This window comes from Cervus elaphus, chromosome 12 (genome assembly GCF_910594005.1).
Source record: "Cervus elaphus chromosome 12, mCerEla1.1, whole genome shotgun sequence".
Classification (NCBI taxonomy): domain Eukaryota; kingdom Metazoa; phylum Chordata; class Mammalia; order Artiodactyla; family Cervidae; genus Cervus; species Cervus elaphus.
Window position 1 is genome coordinate 23622407 of NC_057826.1, and position 14502 is coordinate 23636908.

At 34.5% G+C, this 14502-nt stretch overlaps 1 protein-coding gene across 8 annotated transcripts in view; it reads right to left on the reverse strand.

Annotated features, from left to right (window-relative positions):
* Window positions 1-14502, reverse strand: part of GPHN (gephyrin) — a 524395-nt gene that overhangs the window by 263562 nt on the left and 246331 nt on the right. For all 8 annotated transcript variants that reach the window (XM_043918814.1, XM_043918812.1, XM_043918815.1 and 5 more), the window contains exon 5: window positions 7369-7463. In XM_043918814.1, the coding sequence (XP_043774749.1) occupies window positions 7369-7463 (95 nt within the window). The remainder of the gene's footprint in view (window positions 1-7368; window positions 7464-14502) is intronic.

Consider the following 14502-nt stretch of genomic DNA (forward strand, 5'->3'; position numbering starts at 1 on the left):
TATATGCTGCAATTTTGTGGGCAATTCAATTAGCTACTAGGACTGAAGTGCTAAACTTAGCTGAATAAATTTCCCAAGGTCACATGGAGAGTAAATGCTAAGATATAAACTCAAAGATCTGATTTTTAAAATAGAGTTCTTTTTCTGTGAGTGTTGACCAAAATAGTAGAACCTTAACTAAGGCTCTCCTATTGACTGTGAGGAAAATATCAAAGACTGACTATCTGAGAACTCCGAACATAAATAATTGCAGATAGACTGGGGACAGAAGTCAGAACTTGAATAATAACACTGAATGGGGCTAATTCCAGTTACAGAGTGACACTACTATGGTCATGATGGTATAAGCAGAAGAACCCAGTAAGAAGACGTATCTATCTGGCTAAAGTCTAGATGTGTGAGTGAGAGGAAGCTCTGTTATTTTTTATGTTTTCCGTTTCTTTTGCCTTTGCCCTGAAGGTGGTCCAATTGTGTGGATTTGCATAATAGCACAGGGGATTAATACTCTACAAGAAATATCTTCTATTCCCAGCTTCCTTCAGTCAGTCAGTCAGTTTAATCACTCAGTCGTGTCCAACTCTTTATGACCCCATGATTCGCAGCACGCCAGGCCTCCCTGTCCACCACCAACTCTCGGAGTTCACTCAAACACATGCCCATCGAGTCGGTGATGCCATCAAGCCATCTCATCCTCTGTCATCCCCTTCTCCTCCTGCCCCCAATCCCTCCCAGCATCAGGGTCTTTTCCAAGGAGTCAACTCTTCGCATGAGGTGGCCAAAGTATTGGAGTTTCAGCTTCAGCATAAGTCCTTCCAATGAACACCCAGGACTGATCTCCTTCAGGATGGACTGGTTGGATCTCCTTGCAGTCCAAGGGACTCTCAAGAGTCTTCTCCAACACCACAGTTCAAAAGCATCAATTTTTCGGTGCTCAGATTTCCTCACAGTCCAACTCTCACATCCATACATGACCACTGGAAAAGCCATAGCCTTGACCAGACGGATCTTTGTTGGCAAAGTAATGTCTCTGCTTTTTAATATGCTATCTAGGTTGGTCATAACTTTCCTTCCAAGGAGTAAGCGTCTTTTAATTGCATGGCTGCAATCACCATCTGCAGTGATTTTGGAGCCCAAAAAAATAAAGTTTGACACTGCTTCCACTGTTTCCCCATCTACTTCCCATAGAGTGATGGGACCAGATGCCATGATCTTAGTTTCTGAATGTTGAGCTTTAAGCCAACTTTTTCACTCTCCTCTTTCACTTTCATCAAGAAGCTTTTTAGTTCCTCTTCACTTTCTGCCATAAGGGTGGTGTCATCTGCATATCTGAGGTTATTGATATTTCTCCCGGAAATCTTGACTCCAGCTTGTGCTTCATCCAGCCCAGCGTTTCTCATGATGTACTCTGCATATAAGTTAAATAAGCAGGGTGAGAATATACAACCTTGACGTACTCCTTTTCCTATTTGGAACCAGTCTGTTGTTCCATGTCCAGTTCTAACTGTTGCTTCCTGACCTGCATGTAGGTTTCTCAAGAGGCAGGTCAGGTGGTCTGGCATGCCCATTTCTTAAAGAATTTTCCACAGTTTGTCATGATCCACAAGTCAAAGGCTTTGGCGTAGTCAATAAAGCAGAAATAGATGTTTTTCTGGAACTCTCTTGCTTTTTCGATGATCCAGCGGATATTGGCAATTTGATCTCTGGTTCCTCTGCCTTTTCTAAAACCAGCTTGAACATCTGGAAGTTCACGGTTCACGTATTCCTGAAGCCTGGCTTGGAGAATTTTGAGCATTACCTTACTAGCATGTGAGATGAGTGCAATTGTGCGGTAGTTTGAGCATTCTTTGGGATTGCCTTTCTTAGGGATTGGAATGAAAACGGACCTTCTCCAGTCCTGTGGCCACTGTTGAGTTTTCCAAATTTGCTGGCATATTGAGTGCAGCACATTCACAGCATCATCTTTCAGGATGTGAAATAGCTCAACTGGAATTCCGTCACATACACTAGCTTTGTTCGTAGTGATGCTTTCTAAGGCCCACTTGACTTCACATTCCAGGGTGTCTGGTTCTAGGTGAGTGATCACACCATTGTGATTATCTGGGTCATGAAGATCTTTTTTGTACAGTTCTACTGTGTATTCTTGCCACCTCTTCTTAATATCTTCTGCTTCTGTTAGGCCCATACCATTTCTGTCCTTTATTGAGCCCATTTTTGCATGAAATGTTCCCTTGGTATCTCTAATTTTCTTGAAGAGATCTCTAGTCTTTCCCATTCTGTTGTTTTCCTCTATTTCTTTGCACTGATCGCTGAGGAAGGCTTTATCTCTCCTGACTATTCCTTGGAATTCTGCATTCAAATTGGACTATTTTTCCTCTTCTCCTTTGCTTTTCAGTTCTCTTCTTTTCACAGCTATTTGTAAGGCCTCCTCAGACAGCCATTTTGCCCTTTTGCATTTCTTTTCCATGGGGATGGTCTTGATTCCTGTCTCCTGTACAATGTCACCAACCTCCGTCCAAGTTCGTCAGGCACTCTGTCTATCAGATCTAGTCCCTTAAATCTATTTCTCACTTCCACTGTATAGTCATAAGGGGTTTGATTTAGGTTACACCTGAATGGTCTAGTGGTTTTCCCTACTTTCTTCAGTTTCAGTCTGAATTTGGCAATAAGGAGTTCATGATCTGAGCCACAGTCAGCTCCCGGTCTTGCTTTTGCTGACTGTATAGAGCTTCTCCATCTTTGACTGCAAAGAATATAATCAATCTGATTTTGGTGTCAACCATCTGGTGATGTCCATGTGTAGAGTCTTCTCTTGTGTTGTTGGAAGAGGGTGTTTGCTATGACCAGTGCGTTCTCTTGGCAGAACTCTATTAGCCTTTGCCCTGCTTCATTCCGTACTCCAAGGCCAAATTTGCCTGTTACTCCAGGTGTTTCTTGACTTCCTACTTTTGCATTCCAGTCCCCAATGATGAAAAGGACATCTTTTTTGGGTGTTATTTCTCAAAGGTCTTGTAGGTCTTCATAGAACTGTTCAACTTCGGCTTCTTCAGCATTACTGGTTGGGGCATAGGCTTGGATTACCATGATATTGAATGGTTTGCCTTGGAAACGAACAGAGATCTTTCTGTCATTTTTGAATGGTTTGCCTTGGAAACGAACAGAGATCATTCTGTTGTTTTTGAGATTGCATCCAAGTACTGCATTTCAGACTCTTTTGTTGACTATGATGGCTACTGCATTTCATCTAAGGGATTCCTGCCCACAGTAGTAGATATAATGGTCATCTAAATTAAATTCACTCATTCCAGTCCATTTTAGTTCGCTGATTCCTAGAATGTCGACATTCACTCTTGCCAAGCTATTTCTCATAGAGCAATAACTGGGAACTGCAGAGTACAGGGGAATGCTTAGAGAGCAGAGAGCGCTGGTGAAGGTGGATCTCTTAATTCTGAGAATGAACTGACACAACTCCCAGGCTTACTCCTGAGCTCAGCATGTGTGACAAACTCAAAGAAGTATAAGAAAGGTTTTTAAAAAAATAAATAAAATATACTCCACTGCCCAATTCTCAAGCTAACTCCTGAATGGTTCATGTGCTGGCAGACCCAAACACAATAGCAAAGGCTTTTCAACATCCACATAAAGTGAGACAGAATTTTCAACATGAATCCAATCAGATTGGTTGCTGAAACCAATCTGATTATAACTCTCTCCAGAGAACTTTAACAGAGGCCAGAGGTTTAAAAGATAATACTCAAAATGTCCAGGGTATAATCCAGTTATTACTCAACATAGAAAAATCAAGAAAATCTGACCACCTATTATAGAAAAAAAAAATCAACAGATGTCAACTCCAAGGTGATTCAGATATGGGAGTTGTCAGAAAAACAACATTAAGCAGCAATTATAAAACCATTCTCCATGAAATAAAGGTCAACCCTTCTGAAATAAAAGCAAAGATAGAAGTTCTTAGACAAGAAATAGTCATAAAAAATAGGTGAATATAAATTTTAGAACTGAAAATACTGCAACTGTAATTTTAAAATTCATTGCCTAGGCTCAAAGGCAAAATTACGATGAAAGAGGAAAAATGTCAGTGATCTTGAAGACAGATTAACATAAACAATCTGAAGAATAGGATACAAATGAGTTTAAAAAAAAGTGAACATCAGAGACCTGTGATACATTATTAAAAGAAGTGCAATTCATGTCACAAAAGTACCAGAAGAAAATGAGAAAGAGGTACAGAAAAAGAAAAAAATCTGAAGACTTAATGGTTAATTCCCAAATTTGGTTAAAAACATAGTTAAAAGAAACTCTTTTAACCCAAAGCATAAACTAAAAAAAATCCACATCCAGATACATAATAATCAAATTGTTGAAATTAAAGATAAAGAAAAAATATCTTCAAAGCATCCAGAGAATAAAAAATAACACATATAAGGATATATCAATTCAAATGGTTGTGGATTTCTCCATAGGAACTATGGAGTCAGAAGACAGTGGAATAACAATTTTTAAATGCTGAAAGGAAAGAACTGTTAATCCAGAATCCTATATCTAGTGAAAATATCCTTCAGGAATAAAGGTAAGATAAAGACATTTCCAGATGAATGAAAGTATTAAAAGGTTTTGCTAGCACACTTGATCTAAGAACTGGAACTCTGAACCAGTAACAATACAATGGTGATCAACACTTAAACTTACTATGAATTAACTGTTCTAAGCACTTAAATGGACTAGTTTACTTAATTCAAGAAGGCTGGTACTATTAACATCCTCACTATAGAGATGAGGAAAAGAAATATGTGATATAGCTAGTAACAGAGCCAGAACAGAATCCAAGCAATCTGAGTTCAGAGACGATGCTCTTAACCATTACTTACTACAATCTTCCAACTTGTTGGGAAAAAAAAAAAAAAACCTGGAAAATATTAAGCTAACCAAATAGATGGAAGCCATTTAAACAGATTAAGTAACTTTAATTACTTAATTAAAGTAATTAAATAATGATATTATTAAATCATTAAGTATTATAGTATTATATTATTATTATACTAGAGAGAAAAATAGGAAGGCAGGGCACCAACTTGGTGTATTACTTTACCCTGAAAAATATTCTATTAAAACTAGGATGAAACATTGAGTTAGCAATAGTAATCATAAAAGTAAACCCTTTTTTTTGAGTACTTACTATGTGTCAGAAATTGTTCTGGAGCTGAGGATGCAAAACGAATAAGATAAAGCAGTTGATCTTAATACAAACTGGTATTTTATACAAATTAGGTAAAACAGATGAGAAAGTAAATGATTAGAACATAGTATGTGCTATAACATAAGCATGTACAAAGCCTCAAGTACATACAAGGCAAAAAATCTGTAGAAAGCAGGCATCAATCTAATCAAAGCACAAAAAAATAAACGTAAAGGGAAACAGCCCATAATTCCTTTTCCATAACTCATGTGGACTACTATCACTGTTTCAATTTTGTAAATAAACTCTCAGTTCAATAGTAATGGAAATAAAAGTCAGAAGAATCTGTTACCATGCTGTATATATGTTTTAATTTTCAAAGCCTTCAGCCTAAGAATGATGAACTCATTCCAAAATACTTAAAATCAGCTCCTATTAATTTATTTTCATTCACTGGGCAGGCCAGTACTCAGTAATTATGTGAATTTAGAAGGCAGAGGGGAAATTAATCCAGAAAAATTTTTCAATAAGGCAAAAGCACTGTTTCTATACTGGATCAGGAAAGCTATAAGTTACCTTAACAGTTGTAAGGAAAAAGTTCTCCAGATAAACGGGGGATCCTTAAGGTAAGGACCATGTCTTACTCTTCTTTCCACACTTAGTATTCCTAATGGCTAACACAAGGCCTGACAAATATATTATTTTGAATAATAATAATTCCAGAGTTTGTAGAATGAGATTTTTATTATAAAGTAATTAACAAGAGATGAAGTTTAATTCTATCTTGACTATATTCCTTGTATGCCAAGAAAGAGTTCTTATATTCAAAGACTACTACTTAATTCCATAGAGAAAAGGGACCAGAGGTGACCTTTGATCTCCTATGGGCAGGTAAAATAAGTAAGGGTGAAAGAAGAACAGCATAAGAGAATCAGTGTAAGTTTGTTAAAGATTAGCATGGACTTTTAAATTAAAAAATTCAAGTTACTTAGTTCTTTTCTTGGTCTTATTATATGAAATGTTACAATAGAGTACTTGTAACAGGAAAGAAAGTACAGTAACTGATGACCCACTCACTTTTCCCTGTAGCTGTGCTTCAAGTGGCTGCCACTTACAGGATACAAACAGTCTAAGTAACAGAAAGGGCATTATAACTCATTCTATGCATTAAATGGATATACTTACTTTAATATTAATTTTGCAAACAGGATCAATAAACAACTATAAATAATTATAGAGAAATCCTGCCAATTATAAAGTTACTATGTATTTTCTAGATTGCTCTGAGATCAACTGTATAAACCAAAGGTCATTAAATCAACCGATTCACTAAGTTGACAGTTCTGTCTTTAACTTAAATGATGTCTGTTCTCATTAAAGGGGATTTTAATCTAATAATTACTAAAATAATAAAAAAATAACTAAACTATCAAATTGAGGATGGATGTCACCATGTAGGTCAATGAAGCATAGTTTTAAATATACTAATTTAATACACTAGCCTTCTCTGGTGACTCAGACAGTAAAGAATTTGCCTGCAATGGAGGAGGTCCAGGTTCCATCCCTGGATTTGGAAGATCCCCTGGATTAGGAAATGGCAACGCACTCCAGCATTCCAGCATTCTTGCCTGGGAAAGCCCATGGACAGAGGAGCCTGGCGGGTTACAGTCCATGTGGTTGGAAAGAGTCCGACACAACCGAGTGACTAACACTTTGAACATATATTATTGATTTTCTTTTCATGACCACACATCAATATGCCTATTTACAAATGGAAATTAAGTTCCTAACTTGTAAAAACCTATTAAAAGACTCTACTGCTTAGTTTTATTAAATTAGGATTTAATGACAACTAAGGAAAATTAATTGATGACTATAATCACAAAAAAAGAATATATTACATCTTAAAAACTGGACTCTTCTTGGGGTTATAATTGATTACTTTCAGCAGTAATGATATTTTCTAAGTTTCAACATAATATACAAAAAAATAAAAAAGGATAAAGAACTTGAAAGAAACTGTGGCTGAGATTTAGAGAGGATGCCGAGACTTTGCGGGGGGAGGGGGGCTCAAAATTAAGTGGTATGATTATAACGTTTCTTAGGTTTCTCAGTCTATTGTAGTGATTACTGGTATGGAATTAATTTTCTTTGCACCACTTTGGTGACTTTCTTACCTAGAGAGCATGCCCAGAGGTGTAACATTAAGTGATCCCATCAGCATTGCCAGGGCCATCCCTGGTGCTTCCCGTTCTATTACTTCTTTTGTGGCCTGTAATTAAAGATTAAATAGCAGACTGAGTGAAATTAACCAAAAATAAGGAAGGCAGAGTAGCAAAATTAACTTAAAAAATAAGTTAATTTATTATAGATCATGCTATCTATTAATATAAACCATACTTTGTAGTGCTCCAATGTTTTTTTCTTTAAGGCTTAAAGATTCAATTCTTTGGGACCACTGAATAAAAGCTGAAAACCAGGATATTGAGGGAACTTTTATATTAGTAGATCTTTCTTATCCCTTATAACTCAGGAGTGTTTGATAGCAATCTCATCTTGCCTAATAACCTTAATTTTAAAATTAAGCCTCAGATTGCTAAAACGGCTCAACAGATTTTCACAGAACAAGAAATCTGGGTATTTTTCTTTGCCTATTACTCTTGAAATAATTAGTCCCTAAAAACCTGAGAACCCCTTGTATCTTTCCTAGCTCTATGGTTTTACGATATAATAAATGGAACTCAACAAATCATCAAGTCAATCTTCTCCATAAATTGGGTAGAAGAAAAACTCTAGATTCTTTTCCAAATCTTCAATATAAATATTATATATCTGTTTTTTTTTTAAACAGATATATTCCTTTTTAAGGAATTAATAAAGTGATAGGCTTTATGTATATAAGTTTTAAAATAGGGCATTCTTAAGACAAGTATGGTTAAACGTGGAATAGGTATTGAAGGCACGAAAATTTCATTTTCTAAAGGTCAACCGAAATATGTATATATTATCATAATGTGATGGCAAAGATAGGCTTTATGCTAAAGTTGGGAGTGAAGTACATGATTTAAATCATTTCTAATCCTCTTTTTACATATGTAGCACACTATAATAATTGGGAGCAACACAGGAAGAAAGCTTGCAAAATAAAGTATTATAGTAAATAAGAAGAAAGGCAAATAAAATAAAAAGCAAGTTATGCAAAATAGAGTGAAAGGCTGATATTTTAATATTTCATTAGAAGTAGAGTGATCATCCTAAATAAGGCCATTGCTCTAGGCAAACTTTACATTGATAAATGTCTCATCTAGCCTAATAACCTAAATTTTTAAGTGAAGGCACAGGCTGCTCTAATAGTTCAATAGATTTTCATAGAGTAAGAAATCTGGGAGGAGCAGTTAAAATGTGTCACTATGTGTTACATCCAGTTGACATTATAAATAAGTTTTTAAGATGCATATAAATTACTTAGTTATATAGAATAAAGGATTACCAGAAATGACATAATCTACTGGTTCACTGAATCCCAGCATAATGTAATATTAAATAGTGTCAGAAATTTTAAAGAAAAATTAACACTAACATAATGCTCTTCAATAAAACCTGCTTTAAAAATAAAGGGCCAGCAGGAAGGAAAAATGGACATTCTTAAATTCTTAAGTTTGGAAGTTAACCACTTTCATTAAAATATACAGCTAAAATTTGTTAAGCTAGTATTATACAGAATCTACCCCCATGTTTTCCAAATTCAATAAATCTGGTATGATTTTGAGGTCTCCAGGGAAGAAAAACTATTTCCATGTTAAAACTGCTTTACTGAAGTTTACAACTTCTTCTTAGGAACCTTAAAATCTTACAGCCCTAAAATACCAAGGAAGGCATGTTACTGAGAACGATCTTAAAAGAGCTCTTTGCATAGAGTTTATATTGATTTCATTATCTGCTTGAAAGTCACCTAAGCAATGTCTGACATTTAATGAATTTGCAGGTTCACATAAAGATGATGTATTCCAAAGTAGAGTAGCATGCTTTATTTAAGGACAAGGAAGAAAATATCAACAGATAGCTAAGAGGAAGGCTTTCACTTAGATACTTCAAAGCACAGCATTTATTCATCCATACAAGAAGTATTATTAAACACTGACTATGTACTAGGTAGAATTCTATGCAATGATGCTGCAATAGTGAATAAAACAAACTTATAAGGGTATGTAAACTCACTGTCATCTAGTATGTGAAAAATTCAATTGACAAATTACATATGAGAATTACCTAAAAGACATGCAATTCATTCATTTTTCTAGATCCTCTAAAATATAACACGGATTTGGCCAGACCACGGTGGTCTACTTGGAAAGGCTTGTCCCAATTTTAAAAGAATTGTTTTATTGGACTTTGCTTTTGTAGTATGCAGTGGGATACAATTAAATGGCTCAGCAAAACTCATATTTATTAGCAAGTATTTGAGGCCATTGCTCACCACACTACACCGAGGTCCTCTTCAGAAGAAATTCTTTCTTAAGTATCACAACTAGAAATGGGCATTCTTTTATGATACCAGTTTGTTTTTAAAATTATAATGATTGTGAATCAAGTTATCCTTGAGAACAGAGACATATTTACGAATTTTTTTTAAGTAGGCTTACTGAACACATGGGGCTTCTCTGGCAGCTCAGACAGTAAAGAATCTGCCTGCAATGCAGGAGACCTAAGTTTGATCCCTGAGTTGGGAAGATCCCTTGGAGAAGGTAATGGCTACCTACAACAGTATTCTTGCCTGGCGAATTCCATGGACAGAGTAGCCTAGCAGGCTACAGTCCATGGGATTGCAAAATGTCAGACACGACTGAGCGACTAATACTTTCACTGAACACAACCTAATTTCATCTTAATTTTTCCTTGCCCTATTTTTCCACATTTATCTTATTAAAAGTTCTGCTGTGTTTTGTGTATTTGGCTAAGTCATCTTAAATATTTTACAATGTATTAGTAAATATATGGATGAGAGATGGATGAATGTATGTGTTCTTACACAGAGGACTTCCTCTTTTCCAAATGTAATTTAGGAGAGACAGCTAATTCTTTCCGAAGACTTTCTACAGAATATTGGCCTATAGACATAAATCTTGTACAGCTGAGAACACAGGAGGAAAATACATATAGAGTAGTGATGTCACTAAAAGGCATTGGTGCTGAGTGAGGAGGGAGACTCTAGGACTAGACACAAACCAACACTTTTGTTTATATTTTCTTAAATAATGCACAAATACAGTTTTTTTCACATCTACATCAAATGTATCTTTTCCCTGTTTAGTGTAGCAAAACGATCAACGTCTGTGAAGTCAGACAATACCATCACATGGTTAAGGTCCGTGAGAGTAAGGACTGGATCTGGTGAAGCCCCTACCACAGTGGCCAACATATAGAACACGTACTCAATCAATATTTGTTGAATAAGAGGAGTGAATAAATGAACCTATATAGGTTTGAAATCTGGCCTTATCACTTACTTGCTTTGTGAATTAGAACAAAATATTTTACCTCTCTGAGCTTCAGTCTACTTCCAAACAAAATGGAGCTAACAATTAAGCATACCTACATATTATGAGAATTAAATTATAGAAGTAAATCACCTAGCATAGAGCAGGTATTCAATACTTGTCAATTTTCTCCAGGCCTCTGATTTCCAATCTCACATCTTCATAGTTTTTATTATACCAGTTAGAAAAGAGATACAATTCAAAAATCCAGAAACCAAACCTAGCAACAGTGGTTGAGAACCAAAGGTGAGGGGAAAGAGAAGAGAGAACAAGAACCCCAAAATTGGCAGTGCCGGGCAGGAAGATGAATACTGAAATCACGGTATCTAAAGGAACAAACAGCCAAATGAAGTAGAGATTGGAAGAATGAACAGGAGGGCACAAGCTGGGTAGAAACATTTGTGAACTGTAAATGGGAAGGCTCAACTAGAAGGCAAAGAGCAGGAAAATCAAAGTTAATTTAGAATAAAATAAGAAAAAAATATCTGTATAGGTTATTAGAAAATCCAAATAGAAGAGTGGTTCTAACAATTGTAGCTTTATTCCTTTGATCATATATACTAGGATGATACATATAGATAAAAGAAGGTTATCAGTATCTATTAACAAGTAGATAACAAGCAATCATTATCTATTCACAATCAATGGCAAAAGAGATGTCATTAAAAGTATGAAATCATTTTTCTTATTAACATTTAGCTTGTTTCTCACTTTTTTATTATTAATTTGATTACATTCTTTTTATCCTTGAGAAATAGTATAAATTTATATTTTTACTTCAGATATAACCTTTTTTGCACTAGTAGATTCCAAAACAATGAGGTTTAATTAGATTTACCTACACTCTTTAAATAAGACATTTTATTTTTAACTTTTAGATACTTTCTAAAGTTTGAAGGTTGCAACCTCCATGGAAAATCACTTATTGTGATCTTTTTCTTTTACCCTTGACACTTTGAAGATAACATTAAAGTCAAAAAGATGCTTCAAAGACTGCTCAAGTTGCAAAAAAAAAAAAAAAAAGGGTGTCATAAATAATGATTCTATAGCCCAGGGAACTTGTCAATGAAGTTTGGGTCCATTTTTACCTTCACAGAAAAAATAACCTTGAAAAATGTTATTGCTAACAGGCAATGATGTTTAAGTATGCACAGAACATACAATAGGTAGATGTAAATGTGTAGAAATTCCTTGTATGCATGGTGGTAGTGAAAAATCACACAGTAGAGTGCTTTTACTTATTTTTTAGACATACTTTAGTTAATAGGTATAATTTGTACATAAATATTTACATAATTGTTACTTGAGTATACAATTTCCTAACAACTACTACAGAGGCTTCTGCTAATTAAACAATTTTAAATAACAAAGACTATCTTTGAAACACTAGCTAACAAGTACTAATAAACTTGCTAAGCTATTCAGGTGGAATATGATTACAGCAGAGGTTCTCAAACTTTAATGTGCATCATGATCCTATGGAATCCTTGTTAAGCAATGATTGCTCGGCCATACCCAGAGATTTTGATTCAGAATGTATAGTTGGGGTCTCAAATTTTTCATTTCTAACAAGTTTCCAGGTTATATTTGTGATCCTGGTCAGAGGACTATACTTTGAAAAACACATGGCAGACAGAAGAAATGAGATAGATTAATGATAATGTGCACAACTTGCTGTAATATTCATAATCATCTTATATTCAATTTTGCAAAACAGACTGAAATAAATTTAATGATCCTTCATCAGAGCAAAATATAGACCTAGTGAGGAGATAAATTAGGTAAAAATAGGCAGTTTAATGCCAACCAATTAAACTTTCCTGACTCTATTCACTAATGCCAGCCAACTACATAAATTTTATTTCATACTTTAAAAGATGGTTATAATAAACAATTCATATCTTGTCCCCTATAAGTATCCCACGGTACAGAGACGTTATCTTTAAAATATTTTTTCCTCAGGACTATATATGATGAATAAAATTTACATAGAGGACTCTTAGGGATGTTCAAGGAACACAACTATAAATTTACTCTCTTCTCCCCTCAATTAAGAAGCACAGTGGAAGTATGAGTCACATTATTATAAAGGCAACTTCTATTCTAATTAACTGAAAACACTCATTTACATATTTCATTAATTTTATATTACCAATTACAAACATCTTCCAACCAATCACAACGTATCAGTGAATCAGCAATGTGACAAAATGGCTGAAGACTATTGCCACAAAGGAGAAGCTGCAACCAAGTAATGAAAATATTAATAGTTATTCCAGTTTTACTTAGGAGATATATACCTATTTGTAATGTATTTCTTTTCGGAGCTTTAGCTTTCTTAGACATTTACGTCTTTTTCCACTCCTAGAAGAAGCAGAAAGCTTTTCAAAATGGAGATATTCCATTTTGTTTTTCAGTTAAAGCTATACAATACTTAAGTAAGATCTGGTTATAATGAAAAAATCAAAGGAGATGGTAAAATAAAAATCTAAGTACCACAGGCAAATTTATCTTCCAGTCTATTCAATGAACATGTACTTTGCAACAAGTCAGACATGCCTGAGCAATCAGACACATTTCTTGTATAACATGGCCCTAAAGCAAGCCAACCGATTTATCTGTCTCAACCATAGCATTTATTATAATGTTAGCTGTACAGATACATCGGGGGTGATTAAAAGATTTCTAAGTACTTCAACTATGAAAAATCTCACTTCATCTGTTAACATTTAGATCCCAACCCTTGTTAAAGAACCAAGTTGATGTTTTTTATAAAAAGGCTTTTGAAAATCCTGAGAATTATTGGTGGTCAAGAGTGAAGAAATGTGTCAGTAAACTTGTTTTTTATAAAAAAAAGAACCAAGTTGAGTACATATATAGCAGTAAGTACTCCTTAGTGAGTACTTATTGAGTACTTTCCTTACTCAGTGAGTACTTTTTCATATTATTTTCCTCATTTACCTAAATATTAATAATTTGATAGTCAAATTATCAAACAAAAAAATAAGGTAACTCAAATGAGTGAACTATTTTTTATAAGAGATTTTTCACAAGAATAGCACTTATCTTTATGGTCTAATAAGTAGTCTACAAATTGCACTACTTTTTATCTCATTACAGGAAAATGTGAGAAAATAGTGGTATTTCTACAGATTATTAGCATTTTTATATATGCATTACACATTTATTCATTTTTGGCATTATGTGAAAAACAATAAAGTTCATCTTTATTGTAAGTTGTTGGTTACATTTCTTTTAATCTACAGAGAACAAAATAGTATTAATTCATGCTCTTCAAAAATTGATATATAGATATGGAAAAATATCTTGTTTCTCAAATATGAAGAAACATGAAGTAGAAAGATGATCCAATTTGAAATTTCACTGAAAGACTGTTGTCTGTTGTCAGTTAACTGGGGAATACATAACCCAACCTCTTTATTCCAACTACTCTGGAATTCTGTTATTTTTAATGTCATTAGTGGTATATAATATAAGTAGAAACATAACAGAAGCTACCTAAAAAAGCTACCTAAAAAATCTACACATTGGATTTCCATTTTATTAATGATCACACATAATTACTAAGTTTACTTACAGCAGTGATTTTAGGGTTCATATAACAATATAAGTGAAGCTGTGCTCAAAAATCTTAAGTCAGAATAAAAGAAATAAGCTCCTACTTTAGGCTCATAAGTACTATTTGCAACTGACTCACTGACAACTGATTTTAGAAAAATTTAAAACTTTGCTCTTTGCCTAAAGATACAATAA